The 27,666-nt window shown below is 43.9% G+C and overlaps 1 protein-coding gene across 17 annotated transcripts in view; it reads right to left on the reverse strand.

Moving 5' to 3' along the window:
• Positions 1 to 27,388, reverse strand: part of C20H16orf46 (chromosome 20 C16orf46 homolog) — a 70,937-nt gene extending 43,549 nt beyond the window's left edge. Inside the window, exons 1-5 of one of the 17 annotated variants that reach the window (XM_001111481.5) lie at positions 26,774 to 26,899; positions 17,554 to 17,643; positions 14,979 to 15,226; positions 12,156 to 13,073; positions 5,151 to 5,315 (exon numbers count right to left, since the gene is read on the reverse strand). In XM_001111481.5, coding sequence (XP_001111481.3) covers positions 5,292 to 5,315; positions 12,156 to 13,073; positions 14,979 to 15,188 — 1,152 coding nt within the window. In that variant the 5' untranslated portion in view covers positions 15,189 to 15,226; positions 17,554 to 17,643; positions 26,774 to 26,899 and the 3' untranslated portion in view covers positions 5,151 to 5,291. Of the gene's footprint in view, positions 1 to 4,719; positions 5,316 to 6,945; positions 7,675 to 9,687; positions 9,767 to 10,335; positions 13,074 to 14,978; positions 15,227 to 17,553; positions 17,644 to 26,423; positions 26,542 to 26,773 lie in introns of those variants that run through there. The other 16 variants (XR_013412229.1, XR_013412228.1, XR_013412227.1 and 13 more) reach the window with 16 other exon arrangements.
• Positions 27,389 to 27,666: the final 278 nt, after the last annotated feature.

Genomic DNA, 27,666 nt, shown 5'->3' on the forward strand with positions numbered 1-27,666 from the left:
GAGAGAAGGACGTGAAACACCCTGCTCTGCCACCCCGTCTCCCCAGTCAGGATCAGCTCAGAACCAAGACGGATTTCTGTCTGGGGGAAAGAAAGGCAGAAGGTCGCCAACAGGTCCCATTGCCACCACAGACACCTGTAGTCTTTTCTGCTGGGGAATCCTGCAGTTCTCTCAGGCCCTGAGCCCAGTTTAGAGAGCTGCCTCAAATTTACATGGCCGTGTTACTGCAGAGAAGAAGCCCACATTGTGACCCAAGCTGCTACAGCATGGCATCATTTTCAAACTGGACCCACTGCTCTAGGGGACAGTAACCACTGCATCTCTCCATCCCTGAGGCTCTGCTGTCACTGTACCATCTCACACACAGTAGTGCAGCATCCCCCAGCTGAGGTGCTACAGCTCCCTACTCCTTGGGAACAAGCTGCCCAAGAGGTGCTCCATCTTACCCATCCTAGAGGCAGCACAGTCCTGAACTCAACTACTCAGAACCTAGGCCTAGCAGAACAGCCATGACCCTAGCACCCAAGCCCATGCAATGCCCTGCCTCCAAAGGAACAGGAAGTCTTGCTCAGCGGCGAAGCCAAGCTCAAGCCAGTGGACCAGCCCAGCATCCCTCAGCATGCAAAAAGCCTGATACTCCATCCACAAAGGAGCCATACTCAACCCAGTATGCCAGCCACACAGTCTCCTGCAGCCTAGGCCATTGAGGCACTTGCAGGCATTGCTGACATTGATTACAGCTGAAGAATGTGCATGAAGACCACACTACTACTGTACCCATGCAGAACCAAAGCCAATGTGCCTTACTCAACTGATACTTAGGCCCCATCTGCATGTTTAAAGCCTTTCCCTATGAAAGCCACGCTATAGAACTGGAAAAGGCAGCTGATCCATCAGCTGCAAAGGAATCAACATAGGAACACAAGAAGCATGAAAAAGCAAACAAATATGACACCAACAAAGAAACACAATAATTCTCCAATAACTAACCCCAAAGTCAGAGAGAAATGTATGAATTTCTTGAAAAGGAATTCAAAATAATGATCTTGAGGAAGCTCAACAAGACATAAAGAGAATACAGATAAGCAAAATAATTCTTGATCTGAGTGAGAAATTCAAGAGAGATAGATATATTTAAAAAAGAACTAAACAGAAATCTTTGAAGAATTTAACGAATGAAATAAAAAATACAATTGAGAGCTTCAAGAGCAGCCTAGATCAAGCAGGAAAAAAAAAGGAATTTCTTTCTTTTTTTTTTTTTTTTTTTGAGACGGAGTCTCCCTCTGTCACCAAGGCTGCAGTGCAGTGGTGCCATCTCAGTGCACTGCAACTTCCACCTCCTGAGTTGAAGCAGTTCTCATGCCTCAGCCTCCTTAATATCTTGGATTACAGGTGTTTACCACCACACCTGGCTAACTTTTGTATTTTTAGTAGAGAGGAGGTTTCATCATGTTCGCTAGTCTGTTCCTGAACTCCTGACCTCTGGTGATCTGCCTGCCTCAGCCTCCCAAAGTGCTGGGATTACAGGTGTGAGCCACTGCATCCAGTCAAAAAATAAAAAGAATTTGTTAACTTGAAGACAGCACTTTTGAAATAATGCATTCAAAGGAAATAAAGAGAGAATGAAAAAGAGTGAAGAAAGTTGACAGGACTTATGGGGACATCATTAACAGATACACTATGAGATTTTCAGAGGGAGATAGAGAAAGGCACAGAAAGCTTATTTAATGAAATAATAGCTGAAAACTTCCCAAGTCCTAGAAGAGATATATGGACATCCAGATCCATCGGACTCAAAGAATCCCAAATAGATTCAACCCAAAGAAGTCCTCTCAGAGGCACATTGTAATCAAACTGTAAAAATTCAAAGACACCGAGTTTTAAAAGCAGTAAGAGAAAAGCATCAAATCATATATAAGGGAATCTCCATTACACTATCAACAGATTTCTCAGCAGAAACTTTGAAGCCCAGGAAAGAATGGGATGATATAGTCAATGTTCTGAAAGAAAAAAAAAAAAAAAAAAAACTGTCACCCAAGAATGCTATACCCTGTCATTAAGAAATGAAAGTGAAATAAAGTATATTTCAGACAAGCAAAAGCTGAAGGAATTCATCACCACTAGACTGGCCTTACAAGAAATGGTATGGAACTACTTCAACCAAAAGCAAAAGGATGATAATTACTTTCATCATTTTGTGTGTCATAAGAAAACATATGACAGTATAAAACTCACTGGAAGAGGTAAATTCATAATCAAATTCAGAATATACCATTACTCTAATGGTGGCATATGTCTTTCAGATCTCTAGTATGAATAACTACAGCTATAATAAACACTGTTAAGGAAAACACAATATAAAAAGATGTAAATTAAGACAAAAATTTTTTGTGGGAGTATCTGTACGGGACCAAAGTTGTTAATCAGCTTTAAAAAGTCTATTATATGTATAAGATTTTTCGTGTGAGTACCTTAGTAACCACAGAAAGAAAAATTACCTCAAATACACAAATGAGAAAGAGAAAGGAATCAAAGTTTAGCACTGCAGAAAACCACCAAAACAACAAAAGAGGAAGAAAAGAACAAAGGATATATAAATCAGAAAATAATTTTTAAAATAGCAGGAGTAAGTCTTTGCCTATCAATAATAACCTTGGGCTAGGTGTGGTGGCTCACACCTGTAATCCCAGCACTTTGGGAGGCCAAGGGGGCATGGATCACAAGGTCAAGAGATCGAGACCATCCTGGCCAACGTGAAACCCTGTCTCTACTAAACATACAAAAATTAGCTGGGCGTGGTAGCACGTGCCTGTGATCCCAGCTACTCAAGAGGCTGAGGCAGGAGACTCGCTAGAGCCCGGAAGGTGGAGGTTGCAGTGAGCTGGGATTGTGCCACTGCACTCCAGCCTGGCAACAGAGTGAGACTCCTCCTCTAATAATAATAATAATAACCTTGAATGTAAATAGATTAAATTTTCCAGTTAAAGATATAAAGTGGCTGAATGGATTTAGAAAATAAAACCTGCAACACCATCCAACTACATGGTGCCTGCAGGAGACTCACTTAACATGCAAGGTCACACAAAAACTAATGTGGAGGGATGGAAAAAGTTATCCCATGCAAATGGAAACCAAAGGAGAACACGAGTAGCTATACTTAGATAACACAGACTTTAAGTCAAAACTGCAAAAAGGAAGTCATTATATAACAATTAATATAACAATTTTAAATATATATGCAACTAACACCAGAACACCCAAATACATAAAGCAAATATTATTAGATCTATATGGAGAAATAGACTGCAATACAACAATAATAGGGGATTTCAGCACTCCACTTTTGGCAATGGACCAATCATCCAGAAAATCAGCAACATTAAACTGCAAAATAGACCAAATGGACCTAACAGACATTGACAGAATATTCCCCCAAAACACAGCAGAATACACATTTTTCCTCAATAACGCATGAAACACGCTCCCGATCAGGCTAAAGGCTTGCTATTGTTCCCACACAGCTAAGTGCCCAGGTTCATCCTAATCGAGCTGAGCACTAGTCACTGGGTTCCACGGTGACCCACGGCTTCTAATAGAGCTATAACACTCACCGCATGGCCCAAGGTTCCATTCCTTGGAATCCATGAGGCGGAGAACCCCAGGTCAGAGAACTGGAGGTTTGCCACCATGTTGGAAACGGCCCACCACCATTTTGGAAGCTACCGGCCACCATCTTGGGAGCTCTGGAATCAAGGACCCCCAGTAATAACAGTATCACTTTGGGGGGTTTAGGGAGGCAGGCTTTGAAGTACTATGCAGTTTTATTTTCCTTGTCTCTCACAATATATCCATGTGTGTTGTCCTCTGAAGTGTGTTTAAGTGGCATTAATTAGATTCGACAACTAGGAGGGGACAACATATATGCCTTCATACTCTCAACTTCTAAATGGCTCTGATTTGTTAAATGACATGAATTTTATGTATGTATGTATGCATGTATGTATTCATTTATTTTTGAGATGGAGTCTCGCTCTGTTGCCCGGGCTGGAGTGCAGTGGCACAATCTCAGCTCACTGCAACCTCCACCTCCTGGGTTCAAGCAATTCTCCTGCCTCAGCCTCCCGAGTAGCTGGGACTACAGGCATGTGCCACTATGCCAGCTAATTTTTTGTATTTTTAGTAGAGACAGGGTTTTACCATGTTGGCCAGGCTGGTCTTGAACTCCTGGCCTCAGGTGTTCCACCCACATTGGCCTCCCAAAGTGCTGGGATTACAGGTGTGAGCCATCGCGCCTAGCCATGAATTTTAATCTAGTTTCTTCAGCAAAGTGTTAGCCAGTAAAATGTTCTTAAGGCCAAGAAGATAACTACATTGTTTTCAATGTTTAAATCCAAAGGATTCTCTCCGTTGTTGGAACAGTATTTATTAGTAGATATACTGATATTTTAGTTTACATATTCAGAGAAGCAGGCTAAAAAAACAAACAGAGATGGCTCTCTGATTGTCCGTGTTCTTGACGTTTACAGGGGCACTGCGCTTAAAAATCAGCTTGCTTGAAAGGAGCAAGGCCCCAACTATGCGAATAAGTAAAAGCCGAACTGTCTATGCCATACTTGAGCTGGAACACTATCAATATTCAGTTTCTTCAACAAACTCCAGAAAAAATTCTAAATGTTTTATTGCCTCACTAATAAATAACAAAACAAAAACTCATGAATATTAGTAAGATAATGTTATTTATTGCTTTACTAATAAATAACAAAATAAAAACTTTGTTCCAACTCCACGCATTCCAAAATAGTGAAGTTTGATCCATGAGTGACCACAGCCATGGCCCCTCCATTAGCTTTTGATACTTTACTTGGAAGCAAGTTACTATTACAGAACATTAGGCTGCAAAAAAGAAACCACAAAAAATTTAAACAAGTGATACTCTTTTTAGCATCCGTGAAATAGTCCAATATATCTGAAAATGAAAAAGAATTGTTTTGAAATTATCTCCACGGTGACTTTGTTATTCTCAAAAGTACATATATTATATTACCTCTGCATATAACCTTTTTTTGAGGGGCGGGCTGGGGAGACCTAACACAGCGAGCTGATGACTATGGCAGGTTTAAATAAGACCTTGCTCCAAGCGTGGCGTCGTCTTACTGCTTCTGCTTGCGGCGTTTGACTCTTTGCTTTCTGCTGATCCACCGCTTTTCCATGTCCTGGGTGAAACATTTGCTTTTATGATTACATCTCAACCATGTTGCTGCTTAGGACTGAATGTGAAACTGACCCCTCTCCTACTTTATCTTCTTTTTCCTGTGCTGTAACGAGAAATTTAGTGACTTCAGAAAATGGAGAGCCCATGCTGCAATAAAAATGTGGCAGAGTCAATGAATCTGAATTATGACAAAACAATAATCAACCATTAAGACTCCCCTCAGTAACTTTTTCCTTGGTAGATGAAACTAGTCTCTAAAAACCAACAAGCAAACAAAAAAAAACAAAAATAAAAAACTTTTCTTTTTAAAAAGTGAGCCCACCAAAATTAAGATTTTAATTTTGGGAAGTCATCACTTCAGCAAACTATGCTTTAGGAATTTTTTACTCTATATTGTCTTATTTCAGCTCATGGAAATTTTAGTTTTGTTATATTTTAGAGTCAATACTATTAAAGAACTGCAAGCTGGTATCAATTTTTTTGCACCTTCTTTTTGGTAACATGAGATACATATATCTATATACATGTTGGCCAGGCTGGACTCAAACTCCTGACCTCAAGCAATCCACCCACCTTGGCGTCCCAAAGTGCTGGGATTACAGGTGTGAGCCACCACACCTGGCCACATGTGATATATTTTTTTATTTTTTGAGACAGAGTCTCTCTCTGCCACCTAGGCTGAAGTACAGTGGCGTGATCTCAGCTCACAGCAAATTCCACCTCCTGGGTTCAAGCCATTCTTGTGCCTCAGTCACTCGAGTAGCTGGGATTACAGGTACGCACCACCATGCCCAGCTAATTTTTCTCTTTTTAGTACAGACGGGGTTTTGCCATGTTGGCCAGGCTGGTCTTGAACTCCTGACCTCAAGTGATCCACCCGCCTTGGGCTCCCAATGTGTTGGGATTACAGGCATGAGCCACTGTGCCCGGTCAATGCCATTTATTTTTAAAGAAACTCACAGCCAAGATGTGGTATATTTTAAAAGCATTTAAATCACTATTCTGTTACAAGATATGTGCTTAACTAGTAAGAACTCTTCAGAGTTAAAGTTCCCTAACTACCAAAATACCAAGTATTTCTCTGACATCCTACTTTCCTGAAATTTAGGGAAGTCAGTCATGAGGATTTTGTTGAACAGCCAAAGAAATTAAAATAGAGTCATGAACAGTAGTAAGGCCAGTAGTATTTATCCCAAATTCAATATCGGATTTCTTTTTACCTTCAGAGGACATGCGGATTGGAACAAATGAAATCACTAACAGTTCTTTCACGTTTAGAGGTTTAGCGATCATGGTTATTCTCGGGCAGATAAAAAGGAAAAAAAAAAAAAACCAGAGGCTTAGTGAATCGTCAGAACCCTTGTGTGGTGCTGAAAATAAGAAACTATATTATGTTTTCAAGCTAGCTCTCCTCAAGTTTTAGTAAGTGGTGAAACTGGTTGGGCATGGGGGCTCATGCCTGTCATCCCAGCGCTTTGCGAGGCCAAGGCAGGTGGATCACTTGAGTCCAGGAGTTTGAGAGCAACCTGGGCAACATGGCAAAACTCATCTCTTAAAAAAAAAAAATTAGCTGGGCCTGGTGGTGTGTGCCTGTAGTCCCAGCTAAGAAGGCTATGGGAGGAGGATCGCTTGAACGCTGGAGGCTAAGGCTGCAGTGAGCTGTGATGGTACCACTGCACTCCGGCCTAGGTAACAGAGTGAGACCCTGTCTCATAAAATAAGTACAGAAACTGTTTCTTTTTTTTTTTTTTTAATTGTTTCGAGACGGACTCTTGCTCTGTCGCCCAAGCTGGAGTGCAGTGTTGGGATCTCAGCTCACTGCAACCTCTGCCTCCCCAGGTTCAAGCAACTTTCCTGCCTCATCCCCACAAGTAGCTGGGATTACAGGCATGTGCCACCACACCTGGCTAATTTTTGTATTTTTAGTAGAGACAGGGTTTTGCCATGTTGGCCAGGCTGGTCTTGAACTCCTGACCTCAAGTGATCCACCCACCTCAGCCTCCCAAAGTGCTGGGACTATAGGCATGAGCCATCATGCCCGGCCAACTGTTTCATTTTAAAAGAAACACAGGGGAGGAAGATTTGTAGTTTAAGCTAAACAAGAGAGAAAAGCCACTTTGATATATACATATGAAGCACAGATTGCCAGTGCTTGCTAAGTTGTATCCCACATAGTATTGGCTGCCTCTTCATATTTACACCCGTTCAGCCCAAGCAGTGAGTGTGGAAAAGTGAATTGTTAAACATTAGAGAACTCTGAATATTGGCATTAAATGTAAATACATTAACTTAACATCTTCGACTTATCCTGAAAACCTTGCCAAACTGATAATGCACATTCTCCTGAAGACAGGAAAAGAGAACGCCCACAACTCTTCCTGTCACTCAGGGTCCTGGCTGAATGGACCCTCCTGTTATTCTGACTCTTCTCAGAGAAAAGCAGACTTGGCAGGGTGCAGTGGCTCACACCTGTAATCCCAGCACTTTGGGAGGCCGAGGCGGGTGGATCGCTAAAGGTCAGGAGTTCAAGACCAGCCTAGCCAACCTGGTGAAACCCCGTCTCTACTAAAAATACAAAAATTAGTTGGACATGGTGGCGGGCACCTGTAATCTCAGCTACTCAGGAGGCTGAGGCAGGAGAATCACTTGATATCACTTGAACCCAGGAAGGGGAGGTTGCAGTGAGTTGAGATTGTGCCACAGCACTCCAGCCTGCGTGACAGAGGGAGACTCAGTCTCAAAAAAAAAAAAAAAACAGACTTATGGTTGCTTCTTAGCTTCTTTCTAGAAGGGACCTAGGCACGTGCCACCAGGAGACCCTAGAGGACCAGCACAAAATGGAAAGCACATGTGCCTTCTGGGATGCAGCAAGCTGGGCGTTCTCCCAGCTCCCTTCACACTTGTACCAAGGCACCTGCTTGATCTGTAAGTAAAGCTGTCAGAGAAGCTGCAGCAAAGGCGGTGGGCTCCAGATTCCTAATTCCCTAAAGCAGTGGTTCTCAGCTAGGGTATTTTGCCCTGAGGGGGCATGTAGGAAAGTCTGGATACATTTTTGGTTGTCGTGACTGGGGGTGGTATTGGCATCTAATATGTCAAGGCCAGGGATGCTGCTACACATCCCGCAGTGCACATACAGGCCCCACCACAATGATTCAGCCCCAAATAGGGCCAACGTTGAAAAGCCCTGTCCTAAAGATAGTCCAGGTGATGGGGTGGCTTTCAGCATTGCTGTAAATACAGCACGCACCTGGGCCATTCAGTCCTCCCATTCAATCCTCTAAGAAGTTATGTATATTGTTTAGAATGTATTGGGGCTGGGAGTGGTGGCTCACTCTTGTAATCCCAGCACTTTGGGAGGCCAAGGCGGGTGGATCATTTGAGGTCAGGAGTTCGAGACCAGCCTGGCCTACATGGTGAAACCCTGTCTCTACTAAAAATATGAAAATTAGCCAGGCATGGTGGTGCACACCTGTAATCCCAGCTACTTGGGAGGCTGAGGCAGGATAACTGCTTGAACCTGGGAGGCAGAGGTTGCAGTGAGTTCAGATTGTGCCAGCCTGGGCCACAGAGCAAGACCCTGTCTCAAACAAACAAACAAACAAAAAAAGTATGTGTTGATAGAGAAGGTAAGTCCCCATAGTCTTAGGTTAAAAAAAAACTAAAATTTCTTTAGGGTTTTTACCATCATCATCTTTTGAAAGGTATAAACTGAAATTCACTTAGTATTTTTTTTTTAATTTTCACATTAGAAAATCCAGGATCCAGAGCAAGACTGATCAAAACCTAAAACAGAAACAACTGTCCACCATGTTGAGTCTCTATAATAACAACTTTTGCAGGCAAGTTAAATGCATTAAAATGACAGAACTATTAAAAATTTCAGACATCACTCCCTCATTTTATAGGCAAAGGCAGAAATGCTCAGTGGCAAAGTTGGGGTATTAAAAAATATACATCCTAATGGTTCTCAGCTCCTAGGAAAAAGGAAGATGGTTCTTATTTTTACTTATTGCAGTGAATACTGGATTTATCCTGAGAATGTGTCCAAGAAAATATACAGATGCTTTTTGATCTAGGAGATTGAACTTGAAAAGTTTTTTTCCCGGAACACCTCTGTATGCACAAATTTAGTACAAGAGTCAAGCCTTAATCTGCACAGTGATGGTGTTTAGACTGGTACAGTGGAAATACAGGCAAAACCGGATGAGGAAAAAGGCAAGGGAATTATTAAGATGGACTGGACCCAAGCAAGGAGCACCTTAGTTGACAAGTTGCAAAGGTAAGTTCTGAGAACCCATTCAAGAGTAAAGACCCATCATCAAATATCCAAATGCCAGCTCGCAGGCCAAAGGACTTCCATACAATTTTGAATAGTCAGTCATTCATTAGAGGGAAATTATCCAGCTTGTTATATTTGATCCGCTCAGTACATTCAGGAAAAACACAGATCTCTGTTGGAGTTCAACATACATTACCTGGTCATCTGCACCACATCCTGTGTCTGAAAATTGTTCCCGTCTTACAGGAAGAAATGACATTCTTGAGCCCTGCTTCCTGCAAATATCACATGATAATTGCCACCTAGTATTTCAAACGTCCCCAACCTGTGAAATATAGTTTGAGCCTTCAGAAACCCAGGCTACAAACCTTAATGCTGTCCTGAACAAAACCAACCCTCTGTTGAACAATTTCTCCTTGGGTTAGAGGAGGAAAATGATCCCTGATTCCCATGCATACATGCAGGATTAAAAGAGAATGTCTGGGAAGAGGCCTTGGATTCTTATGTTATTTATTTTTTTTAGACAGAGTCTTGTTCTGTTGCCCAGGCTGGAGTACAATGGCATGATTTCGGCTCACTGCAACCTCCGGAAACCCGGTCTCTACTAATAATACAAAAATGAGCTGGGTGTGGTGGTGGGCATCTGTAATACCAGCTACTTGAGAGGCAGGGGCATGAGAATCACTTGAATCCAGGAGGCAGAGGTTACAGTGAGCCAAGATCATTCCACTGCACCCCAGCCTGGGTGACAGAGCGAGACTCTGTCTCAAAAAAATGAAACAAACAAACAAAAACCCCTAGGCAAACAGACAAGACATTACAAAGACCACTATGGAAGCAGATATTTACAAATACAGTCATATATTCTGTCTACTCCATCGTTTAAGAGACGGGAAATCCAGAGCTCAAGTCCAACCTACCTTAAGCAAATTCAAACTATGTCATTACAAAGCAGCTTAATGATTACTCATATCACAGAACGGTTCATCAGGACATGTTGTCTACATAGCAACATCAGTTGGCATTTAAAATATAACTCATTTACAAATGTTATTTAATTTAGATACAATTGTGGGAATATGAGTTGGGGTAAAATGAGGGTAGAGGAAGGACAGAGGGAGAAAGTAACAGCCCCTTTCCAAAAGTGTCTGGGGTTGAGGGTTTCCGAATATTAGATGCAAAGGCCAGAGGAAGCATCTGAGGTGATAATCACAGTGATCTTCTTATTTTTTTCCCAAAAAGTAATGTTTTGTTTTTTTTTTCTGAGACGGAGTCTCGCTCTGTCGCCCAGGCTGGAGTGCAGTGGTGCGATTTCGGCTCACTGCAAGCTCCACCTCCCGGCTTCACACCATTCTCCTGCCTCAGCCTCCCGAGTAACTGGGACTACAGGCGCCCACCATCACGCCCGTCTAATTTTTTGTATTTTTAGTAGAGATGGGGTTTCACCATGTTAGCCAGGATGGTCTCAATCTCCTGACCTCGTGATCCGCCCACCTCGGCCTCCCAAAGGGCTGGGATTACAGGCATGAGCCACCCCTCCCGGCCCCAAAAAGTAATTATTCTTAACCTGCTTCCCAGGCTGGATTTTGTAGCACTGTGGCTAAAACTTCCAGACACAGAGATTAATATGAGGGTGCAATCTGAGGATATAGCAATCTGAACATGCAGGAAACGACAATGTATATGCATGGAAACAATCTGAGGGCGTGACACCCTGGACACACAGGGTCTCTGATGCCTCGGACATCCTAGACACAAGCTGGAGTTTCCTTTTCCTTTTTTTGAGGCGGAGTTTCGCTCTTATTGCCCAGGCTGGAGTACAATGACACAATCTCAACTCACCGCAACCTCTGCCTCCCGGGTTCAAGCGATTCTCCTGCTTCAGCCTCCTGAGTAGCTGGGATTACAGGCATGCGCCACCACGCCCGGCTAATTGTGTATTATTTTAGTAGAGATGGGGTTTCTCCACGTTGGTTAGACTGGTCTCGAACTCCCAACCTCAGGTGATCCACCCGCCTTGGCCTCTCAAAGTGCTGGGATTACAGGCGTGAGCCACCGCACTCGGCCTGGAGTTTTCTATTAAAGCAATTCTTTAGATCTTTGTTGCAAGAGCAAATGAGGCAGCAGATAGCTACCTGCTTCGTTCAAAAGATCAGGAGGCAGTTTGGTCTAAACCAGTCCAGTATACTTAGTTTGAGGCACGGGGGTGGGGCCGAAAGGGCACCTGCCAGACAGCTCTGGGCTGGCCTGGGGCCAGCATGGAGGGAAGGAGGCCCTTTGGATTCCCCACCTTCTGTGTGGCTTCTGCTGGGTGTGGACATGAGGCAGGCAGAGGCCAGGGCTGGCATGATCAATTGGCATTTTGTGAATGGCTAAGTAGCAGAAGCAGGTAACACATGAATATGGTGTTTTAGAGAATAAATCCCAACCCATTCACAGAGGTTCAGTTTTCTTCGGTTGTACTACAAAAAAAAAAAAGGAGGAAAAGAAGAGGAAAAACAGACTGACGGAGAGGAGAGAAAGAAAGAATCGGGGGTGGGTGAGAAGTGAAAGAGAAGAAAGAGAAAGGATGGCTGCATCTCACGCAGCGCTTATTCCCAGGGGTTCTCCCATGACCGCTCAGAGGATCCTGTGGGTAGAGACCGGAATGACAACTCTGCTCACTGTGAGGGATGGCAAGAGAGGTCTTGTGAACACTTTGGTCTCCAGCATCTGGGGCCTGTTTTCCTGCTTGGCCTTTTGGGTTATCACAGGAGGTCTTGGATCCTTGGCTTGGAATTTGGATTTGTAGTTTTGCACTCCCCGTTTCTGCAGAAGCTGCAAGGCAGCAAGATAGCGAACGTTACTGGAGTCTGAAGGGCACGCCAGGTTTTTCTCAGACAGGAGGGACCAGTGCAGACAGCACTGCTCCGGATCGGCCAGCAGGGATGTCCGGGCCGCTGGGGAAGGGGAGGATGGCGTGTCGTTGACCACAGTGTGTTTGGCCAGCTCACTGGGTCTCTTTTCACCTTTCCCATCTGCTGTTTTCAAGCCATATGCACAAGCCAGACACCCATCCTTTTCCACACTCAGCACCTTCTCTTCTGACTGCAAGAAAGAGTTCTTACTCTTCTTACCCAGAACATCCAAGGCATTTGAAAGTGAAGCCTTCAGGGGTGGCAGAACTAGGAGGGCCCTGGAAGTCAGGGGGCCTGGGATGGACAGCCCTCTGTGGGCCCCTCCACTGGGGTTCCGAAGGGCCTTGCTCCTACTACTGTCCGGGATGGCCCAGTCTTCGGTGCACCAAATAAACTCCTTGATTTGCAGACTTTTTTTCTCTGTTCGAAAGTAGGTGGGAAAGCAGATGTTGCTAATCGCCCTGGAAGCGGTGCTGGGGCCCTGGGGGGCTGCCTGAGTCTGGGAGGGGCTGCTCTGATCCTTCTCTGGGCCCCCCTCCGTAGGAGGCTTGGTCTCGAGGCTCCTGTGGGCCAGGTTAAGACACACCAAGCAGTCACTGCAGGCACCTTCCCCTACCCTCGCCTTTTTTGGTAACTTCCTCGGCCAGATGCAGGCAGCTGGAGAAGTCCTTCCCCACCCTTGGACCTGCAAATAAAGCAGCATGTTACTCCCCCAGCCAAGCGGCCCAAACTGTCCCTGCTCCAATTTTGGCCACATTCCTATTTTGGCAGTCTTACGTGAAACAATATTCTTATTTTTATTTTTTTTTTTTACTACCCCTTCCCCTACCAATAACTTTCTTAAAATTCATTCACTTAAAAAAAAATTCTTCAAAGTTTCAAAGCATGAAAAAAAAGTGTAATATCTTACTTTCACCCCTACAAAGTAATAACAGTATTTGTAATAGGATTTGTTAATCCTAAATATTAGCAATGGCATTTGTTAATACGAAAACACTAAGCAATAGTGTTTGTAAATGGCCACTTTGAGGTGCTGACTATATTTCTTTTCAAATGCACATTTAAATTCGAAGCTATTAAAATAAAACGAAAACCGCTCATACTTGGCCCACCAACAAGGATTTCGAGCACCGCCAGTCTCTGCTTCCCATACCTGGGGAACACTGTTGCTTGGAGAGGCTGGAGGGAGACCCGGGAGCAGAGGCAAGTCCTGGAACGCAGAGGAGCCCTGCATACCCAGGGACACCTACTCCCCATCCACGCCCAGAGTCCTCTGGCTGATCTTGTCACAGAGATCACGGTTAAAATAGAGTTGCAGCTGGGCGCGGTGGCTCAAGCCTATAATCCCAGCACTTTGGGAGGCTGAGACGGGCGGATCACAAGGTCAGGAGATCAAGACCATCCTGGCTAACACGGCGAAACCCTGTCTCTACTAAAAAATACAAAAAACTAGCCAGGCGAGGTGGCGGGCGCCTATAGTCCCAGCTACTCGGGAGGCTGAGGCAGGAGAATGGCGTAAACCCGGGAGGCGGAGCTTGCAGTGAGCTGAGATCTGGCCACTGTACTCCAGCCTGGGCGACAAAGCAAGACTCCGTCTCAAAAAAAATATAGGGTTGCCAGATAAAAACACAGGATCACATTTTGGACATACTTATACTGATAAATGAGGTGTTATCTAGTAATCCTATGTTTAATCACTGGATTAGACCAAGTTTTCTTATAGTTTTATGCCCTTTTTTTTTTTTTTTTATTCTTATAGTTTTAAACATAGGATTCTATTATTGATTCTAAGAATTGTTTAAGAGCAAGCCTGCAGACCAGGTGCAGTGGCTCAGGCCTGTAATCCCTGCACTTTGGGAGGCTCAGGTGGGCAGATCACCTACGGTCAAGAGTTCAACACTAGCCTGGCCGATATGGTGAAATCCCGTCTCTACTAAAAATATAAAAATTAGCTGGGCATGGTGGGCACCTAAAATCCCAGCTACTCAGGGGGCTGAGGCAGGAGAATCACTTGAACTCAGGAGGCAGAGCTTGCAGTGAGCCAAGATCGCGCCACTGCACTCCAGCCTGGACGACAGTGAAACTCTATCTCATCGCGGGGGGAAAAAAAAAAGCCTGCAGAGTTCTGAGTAGGAACCATTAGGATAGAACCTCAGTTCTCTCAGGGAGTTCAGCATAGCCGTTAAGAAGTCAGGGTTCTAGAGTTCAGGAGAACTAGATCCAAGCCCTGCCTTGGCCACTTACTAGCCGGGTGATCTCGAGCATGTTACTTTGTCTTCCAGGTGACTCAGTATACTTATCCACAAAGCAAGGCTGGGAATAATATTTGCCTCATATGGCTATTGAGAGGGTAGATGAATTAATGTATCCAAAGCACTTAGTACTGTCCTGTCCACATACTAAGTGGTCATAAATACACACAGTAGGTGCTGCTATTATCATCAGTAATATTTTACCTCGATTCCAGGGTTTCTACATGTCATTGATTCTACATTTTTTGGTAATATTAACTGTTTTCGGAAAAAAGAGGCTTGCACCAAAACACTGATGTGCAAGAGATAGAAAAGCTGTGACTCAGAAAGATACTCACTGCCTCTTCCCATCCCGTTCCAATAATAAACTCTTCGGCTTTTTCATCTTGTTCAAGCGTAATGTCACTGATATCGAGAAGACAATAAACATGATTCTTTTCACTTCTTCCATCTGGACAAGTACAGGTTGGTTCTGTTTCTTCTGTGCTTTGAATTTCATTATTTTCACCATTTTCTAAGTCAGTCTCATTTTTCTGACAGAGATCCATTACTACGATGGTTGCTTAAAGTTTTTAACATCTTCTTGCTGTTTGAAAACATGAATGGAACTTCGTTTTTAATATTAATTTTTTTTAAAAAAAAGCAATTCAATACTCAGGTGAAATATCTTCAAGACACATTCAGGAATATGGCCAGCCGCGGTGGCTCATGCCTGTAATTCCAGGAATTACTTTGGGAAGCCAAAGCAGGCAGATCACTTGAGGTCAGGAGTTTGTGGCCAGTCTGGCCAACATGGTGAAACCCCATTTCTACTAAAAATATGGCGGGCGCCTGTAATCCCAGCTACTAGGGAGGCTGAGGCAGGAGAATCACTTGAACCCAGGAGGCAGAGATTGCAGCGAGCTGAGATCGGGCCACCGCACTCCAGCCTGGGTTAAGAGAGTGAGATTCCGTAAAAAAAAAACAAAAAAGGAAGGGAGGGAGGGAGGGAGGGAGGAAGGAAAGAAGGAAGGAAGGAAGGAAGGAAGGAAGGAAGGAAGGAAGGAAGGAAGGAAGGAAGGAAGGAAGGAAGGACGGACGGAAAGAAGGAAAGAAGGAAGGTAGGTAGGTTGGTTCAGGAAGAGACTGAGAACAAGTATTACAAAACCATCCACTGCCAACCACTGGCACTATGAAAGATAAGGTAGCCAGGAGCAATGGCTCACACTTGTATTCTCAGCACTTTGGAAGGCTGAGGCTGGTGGATCACCTGAGGTCAGGAGTTTGAGGACAGCCTGGCCAGCATGGCGAAACCCCATCTCTACTAAAAATACAAAATTAGCTGGGTGTGGTGGTGCGAACCTGTAATCCCAGCTACTCAGGGGGCTGAGGCAGGAGAATCACTTGAATCTGGGAGGCGGAGGTTGCAGTGAGCCGAGATCGTGCTATTGCACTCCAGCCTGGGCTGCAGAGCAAGACTCTGTCTCAAAAAGAAGAAGATATGAAGAGACATAGGGAGAAGATGGCCATCTATAAGCCAAAGACAGCAGCCTGGAACAGAGCCTCCTCTCACAGCCCTCAGAAGGAACAAACCCCGCCAACACTTTGATTTTGGACTTTGCGAATCCAGACCTATGAGGTAATACATTTCTGTGGCTTAAGCCACTCAGTCTGTAGTACATTGTCATGATGTCCCTAGCAAAGTAAAATAGTAGGTGATGGTGATAATGATGGTGATAACCCTATCTACCATTAATGGATGTTCTTCTGGAAAAGGCACTTGGCATTTAGAATCTAGACAAAGGGTCTGCAAAGTTGTAAACCTGATCAGAGCCAAAGAGCTGAACAGTTCCAGGCCTATTTATTGGCTGTGTCTCTGGAGCAATGACTTACTTTTCTGGGTCTGTTTGCCCATCTATAAAAAGGGCAAAAGTGGCTGGGCGCAGTGGCTCATGCCTGTAATCCCAGCAGTTTGGGAGGCTGAGCTGGGCAGATCATTTGAGGTTAGGTGTTTGAGACCAGCCTGACCAACATGTGAAACCCTGTCTCTACTAAAAATACAAAAAAGTTAGCCAGGTGTGGTGGTGCACACCTGCAGCCCTGGCTACTCAGGAGGCTGCGGCAGGAGAAATGCTTGAACTTGGGAAGCAGAGGTTGCAGTGAGCCAAGATTGCGCCACTGCACTCCAGCCTGGGCGACAAAGTAAGAATCTATCTCAAAAAGAAAAAAAAAAAGGGCAAAAGCATAATACCTTCCTACAGATAGGAGCTCTTCCTGTGGACCCCACAGGCTGCGGAAATTAACTGGAATACATGAGCAGTGACCACCAACGCTCTGGTTTGAGTGCTGATAAGCACCCATTGTCTTCTCAAGAAGTTCCTTGCTTGTGCTGAGAGAGAAGCCACAGGGGACACCCACTCCTTGCTTTCTCTCAGCCGAACATGACCCATGACAGAAAACTAGTTTTTTTCTTTTTCTGTTTAGGAAGAGATCAGTACTTCTTATAACAAATCTGTTTAATTACCATTTTGACTTTTTCACATAGGCTTACAGTAGTTTTTTTGGTTTTTTGTTTTGTTTTGTTTTGTTTTGTTTCTTTGAGACAGAGTCTCACTCTGTTTCCCATGCTGGAGTGCAGTGGTGTGATTTTAGCTCACTGACAAAATGTACAGGAGTAAATTTTGTATAATTTTAGGTTGGAAGTTGTACCTCCGCCTCTCAGGTTCAAGCAATTCTCCTGCCTCAGCCTCCCGAGTAGCTGGAATTACAGGTGTGAGTCACCGTGCCTGGCCAACACTACATTTTTATAAGCACTTTACTTATGTTATGACGGTTCATGAGGAACTGTATGGATTCCTTGTGACTCAAAGCTAAGAATCATCCCTGAGTCAATTAACACAGTACTATTAGTCAAAAGGTCAGATTACTGCATACCGGATCACCAGATGCACCTTCAGAACCCTGGTGTACTTCACGCAGAATCAAGACGCTCCGCTACTAAAAGAGAATGCTGGTGGTCTTTTCCTAATTAAAAAGAAATTCAGTTAGTGGATAGAAAAGCTGTATTTTAAGTTTCCCTTCTCAAAACTTACTACCAAGTTGTTGTCTGTCTCCCTCCGGTCGCCCAGGCTGGAGTGCAGTGGTGTGATCTCAACTCACTGCAACCTCCGCCTCCCGGGTTCAAGCAATTCTCCTGCCTCAGCCTCCCAGGTAGCTAAGACTACAGGCGCCTGCCATCACGCCTGGCTAATTTTTTTGTAACTGTCAAGTTTTATTACCCATTCTTGTCTTCCAGCTCATGTTAGCAGATGACACACAGAAACGTACAAGAATCAATAGAAGATCAAAGAAAAGAGTGGATGTGTGATTCCTTGCAATTTGTATGCAGTTTTACTTTTATGTTGGAATGCAGACATCTATATTCATATAATATTTTCTGGTAGTAAAATTATGCCTGACTTACAGATTTGACGTAAATCAAGAGCTCATGCCATCCCATTTCTTGGCTTTCACTGAACTTTACAACCTGATTCCGTTTGAGAATCACCAGGATAAAGCATACATCAAAGTCCATACTAACGTTTTCCACCACATCAAGAAAACACAAAGATCACAATGAACATGTTGCCATGGAGACGCATTTGCTGATACAACTGTAAAATTGGATTTAGAGTACAAAGCAGGAAAGCTCAAAGATGTAGGCCAGAAGGTATTAAACTCTATTACACAGGCTATTAAAGTGATTAGAACCAACATGTACAAAAGAAATAGTTGACTCAGATCCAAGCCCCCGAAGTGCATGTTTGGATAAACAAGAATAAACCCAAAGAAAGATTGATGAAAGAACTTAATATATTTGGAAATGAAATAAATGAGAGCCTAAAAAATATAGCCTATGGAAATTTACCATAATCCAGAAAATATCTTTTCTAGCAGCATTTAAAGACAGACACGAAAAGGAAATGATCAGCCAAAGAACTGTAAAGTAGTTTATTTTCTTTTACCAATAATATGATTTGCTTCAAAATAATGTGAGGTTGAGGTTAGGGAGGGAATAATGAAACCAAAGTGCCCTTAAGTTCTGTTTGTTGTAGATGGGTATGAGGACATGGAGATTAATCGTACTATTATATTTTTATGTAAGCATGAAATGTCTCATAATAAAACTTTTAAAGCCATGATGTTATCGGAGAGCTTCAAGAAATGAAATGTGGAATAATGATAGAAGCCAGGGTACAATGAATTTTGACCTTAAGCAAACTGAAGTAAATGTGGTTTTTTGTTTGTTTGTTTTGTTTTGTTTTGTTTTGAGACACTTGCTCTGTTGCCCAGGTTGGAGTGCACTGGTGCAGTCTCAGATTACTGCAACCTCTGCCTCCTGGGTTCAAGCGATTCTCCTGTCTCAGCCTCCCGAGTAGCTGGGATTACAGGCATGTGTCACCATGCAGGGCTAATTACTTTTAGTAGATCTATTTTTAGTAGAAACGGAGTTTCACCATGTTGGCCAGGCTGGTCTTGAACTCCTGACCCCAGGTGATCCACCCACCTCAGCCTCCCAAAGAAATGTATCAATGAACGGATAACATGGTTTGTGTAATTTTAAGTTAAAGACCTCGAACAAGGACTTATTGAAAAAAAAAACACAGATGTACAAAAAAGATACATCAGATAATAGGATTTATAAAAGTGATTCAGAGGAACTCCAGAAATATTTGTCCAATTATTCTTAAGTCACAGTACACAAGGCCTTCTCACTGAATTTACTGAACGGCCAAAGGAACAGGTGTAAATGCAGAAAAGAACAGACGTTACTATTTGGATCTGTGACACTATGTTGAGATCGTGTAATTTGTTAATGAACTGAGAAGTACACAGACTATCAAATGCTCCTTTGTTATACATCTGACAAAGTTAACGTAGCTTTAGCACCTTAACCAATCTATAATTCAGAGTACTTACTCCTGAAATGGATAAAGACAACCATTAAGCTAGCACAGTCAACAGTAGAGGCATACCAGTTGAATACAGCAAAAGGACATGTTTTCTGTCATGTGTTGTATAAAAGTTAAAGTTGGAAAAGACGGGGAGAAATCAATGTAAACTGAGAACAATGAACATATCTCCTATTTACAAATAAGTAACACTGCCCAAAGAAAAATCTGTGTGGAAAGAGACCACCCGACCAAGAACATAAAGGAATTTCCAAAGGCCTGGTAGCTGAAAAGAAGTGAAGGGATAGCAGAAGAAATGACCATGCCATGCAGTACAGAAAGGGCCTTTGAATTTCTTTATATATATATTTTTTGAGATGGGGTCTCACTATATTGACCAGGCTGGTCTCAAACTCCTGGCCTCAAGCGATCCTCTCATTTTGGCTTCCCAAAGTGCTGGGATTACAGATGTGAGCCTAGCCTTTCTTTGCATATATATATAAATATACACACACACACACACACACATATATATACACACACACACACACATATATATACACTTTTTTTTTTTTTAGACCAAGTCTCGCTCTGTCACCCAGGCTGGAGTGCAATGGCATGATTCTGCCTCACTGCAACCTCTGCCTCCTGGGTTCAAGTGATTCTCATGCCTCAGCCTCCCAAGCAGCTGGGATTTCAGGCACATGCCACCATGCCCGGCTAATTTTTTTTTCTTTTTTTTTTTTTTGAGACAGAGTCTCGCTCTGTCGCTCAGGCTGGAGTGCAGTGGTGCGATCTTGGCTCACTGCAAGCTCCGCCTCCCGGGTTCACGCCATTCTCCTGCCTCAGCCTCCTGAGTAGCTGGGACTACAGGTGCCCGCCACCACGCCTGGCTAATTTTTTGTATTTTTAGTAGAGATGGAGTTTCACCACGTTGGCCAGGCTGGTCATGAACTCCTGACCGCAGGTGATCACCCTCCTCGGCCTCCCAAAGTGCTGGGATTATAAACATAAGCCACCATGCCTGGCCCTTCATATTGTTTTGATAAAGAAGGTAATAATGTGGCTACTTTATTATTTTAATGAAAATAAGATTAGAAATGAATTTATTAAAAAAAAAACAGAACTCTGATTTTGTGTTTGCTTGTTTTTGATTTACGTCTTTTTTGCCCCAGATAGGACTCAAGCTGCCAGGCTCTTTTTGAAGAAGGCTGCAGTGGGTACACTTTGAGTTAGGAGGAGTACTATCCATCAGTCTTGACTTCCTAGCATTAGTCAAGACAGGCAAGGATGGACTGCAACAACATGCAGCCCTATTTCTTTTCCAGTGGTTAAAAAAACATAGGCTTCTTTCTAACTCATGCTGTAGATTCATTGTATGATGTCTGGGACTCTGTTCCACATTGTCCTCACTCCTGAATGTGAACTGACGGAGGCTGTGCCATCGGAAACCACAGCCCACTGTGATGCCGAGTGTGATGGCAAACATGGCTCTTAGATGTTTCTTCCTGGAAGTCACTCATTTGACTTCAGTTCATATGTCATTAGCCTGGAGTAAATCACGGACATTGCCTAACTTTAAGGAGAAGCAGGGCTAATACTTCCTTCTACATCTCCAGGAGGAGTAAGAAGCCAGATTTTGGTGACTTCACAGAGCCTTGTGACTAGCCTGGTCAACAGACTGTGAGTGGAACTGATGTGTGTCACTTCCTGGATGAGGCAGTGAATAGGTAACATCCTCCTTCAGTTCTCTCTTATCTTCCCACGATGACCTTGGGGGTCACATGTTGAGTTAGCAGCACCACAGAATGGAAGAAGCCTAGATTTTGAGTCACAGCTTTGAGAAATGCCCCCATAAACCCTCATCAGACTGTGCATGGATGAGAAAAAGCTTAATGACTCCAGCCATGAGATTTGAGGAACTGCTTGTTGCTATACCACAGTCTGTCCTATACAGGTAAGTAAAGTTACTGAGATTGTGTCAGAGCTGAGATTACAAGGCCAGGTGGGACTCTGACTGTGAGGGGTTGTTCATGTCATGATTATATCTGATGCAAAAAAAAGAAAAAAGAAAAGCAACTAGCTATAACATACCTTTTATTTACTATTTTTTTTATTTTTATTGAGATGGAGTTTTACTCTTGTTGCCCAGGCTGGAGTGCAAGTGTGCAATCTTGGCTCACTGCAACCTCTGCCTCTGGGTTCAAGTGATTCTCCTGCCTCACCCTCCTAAGCAGCTGGGATTACACACATGTGCCATCATGGCAGGCTAATTTTGTATTTTTAGTAGAGATGGGGTTTCTTCATGTTGGTCAGGCTGGTTTCGAACTCCTGACCTCAGGTGATCTACCCGTCTCAGCCTCCGAAAGTGCTGGGATTACAGGAATGAGCCACCGCGCCCATCCTACTTCTTATTTTTTTATTTCTATGTTTTTGAGACAGAGTCTCACTCTCTTGCCCAGGCTGGAGTGCAATGGCATGATCTCGGCTCACTGCAACCTCTGACTCCCAGGTTCAAGCAATTCTCATGCCTCAGTCTCCTGAGTAGCTGTGATTACAGGCATGTGCCACCATGCCTGGCTAATTTTTGTATATTTTTGTAGAAACGGGGTTTTGGCATGTTGGCCAGGTCGATCTCAAACTCCTGACGTCAAGTGATCCGTCTGCCTCAGCCTCCCAAAGTGCCCAGCCAATTATAACATACTTTAAAAAATAACTGAAGAGTTACATACTAAAGGGAACTAGCTAAATAGATTATTTAGTCCTCTAAATTATAGCTACCATATAGGAAGTCACATGATGCTAGCAGAAAAGGACTAGTTTCAGGTGAAAAAGGAAAATATAGTTGCTGTTTCACAATAGGAAAATATAAAACATAAACTATTTTACCACTATAGAAGGGAACAGATATCTGTAGTTATTACGCTGTGTAAAGCCAGATTGGTATGTACCATAAATTCAGGCTAAAAGGTGACTATTAGAGATTGAAAGTCTCAGGAATACAAGTTCCATGTCTTTGGAGGACTAAAAATATGCTTAATTCAAAGATACAACTCTGATTAGAGGCAGAATAGTATATAAAGTTAATTTATGATCATGGAGAGAAAAATGGGTAAAAATACCTGTTGCAATAAGCTCTTCTAGAATGTTCCTGAAAGATAATGTGGTAGGCAGAATTCTACAAATTCTCTCCCCTCAAGATTTCCCACCCTAATCCCTGGGTGAACAGGATGAAATATAACATCCACAAATATTTTATATTACATGGTAAAAGGGACTTTGCAGATGTAATTATGGTTATTAACCAGTTGACGTGAAGATAGGAGATTATTTTGGATAATCCGGGTAAGCCTAATCAAATAACATAGTCTTCCAAAACAAACTTGTCTTAGCTAGCAGCAGCAGAAGTCAGAGATACAAAGCACAAGAGGAATTCAATGCATTGTTTCTGGCTTTGATGAAGTTGGGGGGTCACATCCCAAGGAATGTGGATGGCATTTAGGAGCTGAGAGAAGACCCTGGTTTACAATGAGGAATTAAACGTGGATCTCAGTTGCACAACTTTAAGAAACTGAATTCAACCAACAGTCTGAATGATCTTGGAAGTGGGTTCATCCAATAAGAGTCCAGACTGGATGACTTAGGAGATCGTAAACAGATAACACAACAACAATAGAAAACTAATACAATAATAATTCAGCTTAAATACTTCTGCTTAAGTACTTTCAATGACTGAGTGCTCATAACTTGACAAGAATTTTTTTCTTTCCATTGGAAGCTCTAAAGATTTGAATGATCTCAAATTAAGTCATCTGCAAATCTGCACATTTTGTTCCTCAGTTCTGGGTATTCTTCTCAAACACAAATCTGAAAACATCTGAAAACAGCTATTATTTTGTCAGATACAAATCTTAAGTTCCTCATTATCTTAAGAATGCAAAATTACCTGTCTCTTAAAATGTGGTGCCTGGAACTGAAAGCAATACCTCAAAAGTGGTCTGACTAGAAATGTCTGCTTTGAAATCTGACTCCTTTTGATCTGAAATCTACATCTATTAATTAAACAAAGTTATTATATTTTTTAAAAAGTATAACCCAATCTTTTTTATTTCCTTTTTTTTTTTTTTTTTTTTTTTGACAGTCTCACTCTGTCACCAGGCTGGAATGCAGTGGTATGATCTCGGCTCCCTGCAACCTCCGCCTCTTGGGTTCATGCAGTTCTCCTGCCTCAGCCTCCTGAGTAGCTGGGACTACAGATGCGCACCATCACACCCAGCTAATTTTTGTATTTTTAGTAGAGACAGGGCTTCATCATGTTGGCCAGGATGGTCTCGATCTCTTGACCTTGTGATCTGCCCGCCTCAGCCTCCCAAAGCGTTGGGATTATGGGCATAAGCCATTGCGCCTGGCCTTTTTTTTTTTTTTCAGACAGTCTTGGCTCTGTCACCCAGGCTGGAGTGGGGTGACACGATCTCTGCTCACTGCAACCTACTGGGTTCAAGCAATTCTCCTGCCTCAGCCTCCCAAGTAGCTGCGATTACAGGTGCCCGCTACCATGCCCAGCTAATTTTTGTATTCTTAGTAGAGACAGGGTTTTGCCATGCTGACCAGGCTGGTCTCAAACTCCTGACCTCAGGTGATGTGCCCGCCTCAGCCTCCCAAAGTGCTGGGATTACAGGCATGAGCCACCACACCCAACCCTATAACCCAATCTTAATTAACACTGAGCTCGAGGTGAACTACAACTTCTAGATTTTTTTTTTTTTTTCACATGAATGGCTAAAAAGTCCTGTCTTCTTTACTCCATAACCATGCTGTTGATTTTCTTTTCTCTTTTTCTTTTTCTTTATTCTTTTTGTGTTAGATGTAGACTCCAAATGCATCAGATCCTTGTAAAATTTCCCCTTTTGTTTTTGGACCATCATTAAACCTGCTCAGATAGTTCACAACCTAACTCTGACTTCCCACAGTTTGACCATTCCTTCTTGCTTGATGACGTCATTAATTTGACGAGGATACCTTCTGTATCTCCATCTACATCACGAATAAAGATGTTGAGAAGGACGGGTAAAGGATACTCCCCTCTGGATATCCCTTTCACTTGGACATTTGCTAATTATTCAAGTGCTGCAAATTCACCTTCACCTTACTCCCTATGCAATGATCTGGCCTATGTTTCTAAATCTTTTCTACAGGATTCTAGATCCATCCATTTAGATAGTTTTTTTTTTTTTTTTTTTTTTAGAGGAACTTACCAAGAGTTATAGAAGTTGATCTCTCTCTCTCTCTCTCTTTTTAAAACACCTATTGTCTAGATCAGGGATAAAGAATACATTCTGGCGGAGTGCGGTGGCTCACACCAGTACTTTGGGAGGCCGAGGCCAGTGGATCACTTGATGTCAGGAGTTCAAGACCAGCCTGGCTAATATGATGAAACCCCATCTCTACTGAAAATACAAAAATTAGCCAGGAATGGTGGCTCATCCCTGTAGTCCCAGCTACTCTGGAGGCAGAGGCAGAAGAATCGCTTGAACGTGAGAGGCGGAGGTTGCAGTGAGCCGAGATCGCACCACTACACTCCAGCTTGGCTAACAGGGTGAGACTGTCTCAAAAAAAAAAAAAAAATTCTGAAATGTCACCTCCAAACGAGTAGTGGCTACCTAGAGCGTTGTATTGAGAAGGATCTTACGATTTGACTACAGCAGGAAAAATTTCTGGGGTTGATTAATTATGTCTACCAGAAAATAAAGAGTGCCACATGTTTGCCAGTCTGTCTATACAATCAGATTACAAATATCTTACTGTAGATTCCTATACCTGGTTGACAGATTCCTAATTCACTAAGGGCGGGGAAATGTTGATGGACCAGAAGAAACCAAGGCCCAGGGTATTAAGTCAAACAAAACTGTTTATATCAAAAGCAGATAGATGGAAATCTTTCAAAACTCCTTATCAGCTTGCCCCAGCTTCTTATTGGCTCTGCACTGTGCCACACACCCTCATCTTCCTAGAAGCTATAGATTTAAAGGAATCTTAAATTCCAACCAGAGAAAGATGAGTTTCTGGCAGCCTCATTTGGAGTTTGAATGAACATTCCTGTGGGTCAGGTCTTTAACGACCTATGTTGAATGAAGGAATAATCATTAGAAATACTGTTAGCCATGGTGGAAGTTAAGTTTCTTAATACAAGACCAATCTTCACTTGTATGAACCAGTTAAATAGGTCCTGAAGACTGACCTGGGCATCCTGATCATGAACAACATAGTTTCTACAGGAAAATGAGGTGGGAGTCGCATTTAGAAACACACTGGAAGAAACCGAAACTTTGTCTCAAAGTTAAGCACCTGCGCCACCCAATTTGCACAATTTGTTTATATTTTCAAGAGCATAAATTTTATCCTCCTTGTTAATTATATATGCCTTCTGCTTATTATATGCCTACAGGTCACAGGAACCTCAAGTATTTCACAGAATGATGCCAAGGAGCGCAGTTTCTACACCATCCCTCCGGATCAGACCACATCTATTCCAATCCCAGTCTCAAACACTTCCCCTTTTTCAACTCCCATTAATGAATTCACTAAGTACCTAGCACTGAGAATAAAAAATTAAAGCAGCACCCGTCTTCTCTGCTCTTACACAGCTTACAGCCCACAGCAAAGCACAAGTCAGCAAACTCACGCGCTCCACCTGCCACCCCTAAAACCCAGGCTCATCACGCTCGGCTCCACCTCTTCATCTAGCTCCGCCCCTTCCTGCAGGCCCCACCCCTTTCCCATCAGGCTCCTCCCCTCATTCCATGAGCCTTTTTTCCTCATTCCATGAGCCTTTTTTCCTCATCCAGCTCTTCCCCTTCCTCCGCCAGTTCCTACCGTGCCACAAAGACGCCAGCCCTTCTTTCAAGCTATCCCATTCAGAAAAGCATTCTCGATTGTCCTTTCGAACTCATCCCTGTCCTCCGTCTACCCGCCCTTAAAGGGATCCGCCCTTAAGGGTCCGCCCCCAACGGCTCCTCCTCAGTCCCCGCCCACCGCCCCAGATCCCGCCCCCTCCCCAGGCCCCGTCCGCTTTGGGGCAGCCCCAGCCCTTAGTGCCTCTGCCTTTCGATTCCCCGCGTCAGAGGGTCGCTTCCTTTCGAACAAGGCAGGGCCTCTCGCTCTGTCGCCTTTGGAGTGGTCCGGGGCCTTGCCCCAGGGATGGAGAAATGGCCGCTCACACCCACCTGTGGGGCCGAGCGGATGGAAGGCCTCGCGACAGCTAGTCCCGGCCCGTGGGCGAGGGCGACTCAGGTCGCTGCCTGCCCGGCCGTTGCCCTGAGTTACGGCCACGCTGGGGGCGGGACCGCGGCGGAAGTGACGTAGCCCAACAAAGCTAAGCACAGGCGGGGCGGCTCGTGGCACCTCCTACCCGCTCTGGAAGCTGCCGCCGGAAGGGCCAACGTATGAGGGTCTGAGAAGGTGGAGGTGGAGGCCTACCCGGGCCCTCGGGCCGGCGAGTTCCGTGGGAGCGCCCTTTTGCCTGCTAGGATGTTTAGTAGATGCCAGGGTCTCCCTCGGCTCCCTGAGGAACCGCCGTGCGCGTTTCCCATGGACACACTTCACAGGCCCAGAACGTCACGGGAGGACGCGTTGTGAACCTCAAAGAGCCCACTTACGTGACAGCGCCGGGCCGACGGACACTCGCTGAACTTCTGGCCCGGAGCAGCACAGCTCTGAAGTGGGCACTGGCATCTTTTATACAAATAAAGGAAAGTGGCCCCACGTCCCTAAAACAACAGCTTGCTGAAGAGAGATCGCAAGGCATCCTTCACTCCAGCTCGGGTCTGACTCCAAAGCCCTCTGCTTTAGAAAGTGTGACTACTTCTGCTGTAGAAAACCGGTATCTAGGCCGGGCGCGGTGGCTCATGCCTGAAATTCCAGCACTTTGGGAGGCCGAGGCGGGTGTATCACCTGAGGTCAGGAGTTCGAGACCAGCCTGGACAACATAGCGAAACCCTGTCTACTAAAAATACAAAAATTAGCCGGGTGTGGTGGCGAGCACCTGTAATCCCAGCTACTTGGGAGCCTGAGGCAGGAGAATGGCTTGAACCCGGGCGGCGGAGGTTGCAGTGAATTG

This window comes from Macaca mulatta, chromosome 20 (assembly GCF_049350105.2).
Source record: "Macaca mulatta isolate MMU2019108-1 chromosome 20, T2T-MMU8v2.0, whole genome shotgun sequence".
Classification (NCBI taxonomy): domain Eukaryota; kingdom Metazoa; phylum Chordata; class Mammalia; order Primates; family Cercopithecidae; genus Macaca; species Macaca mulatta.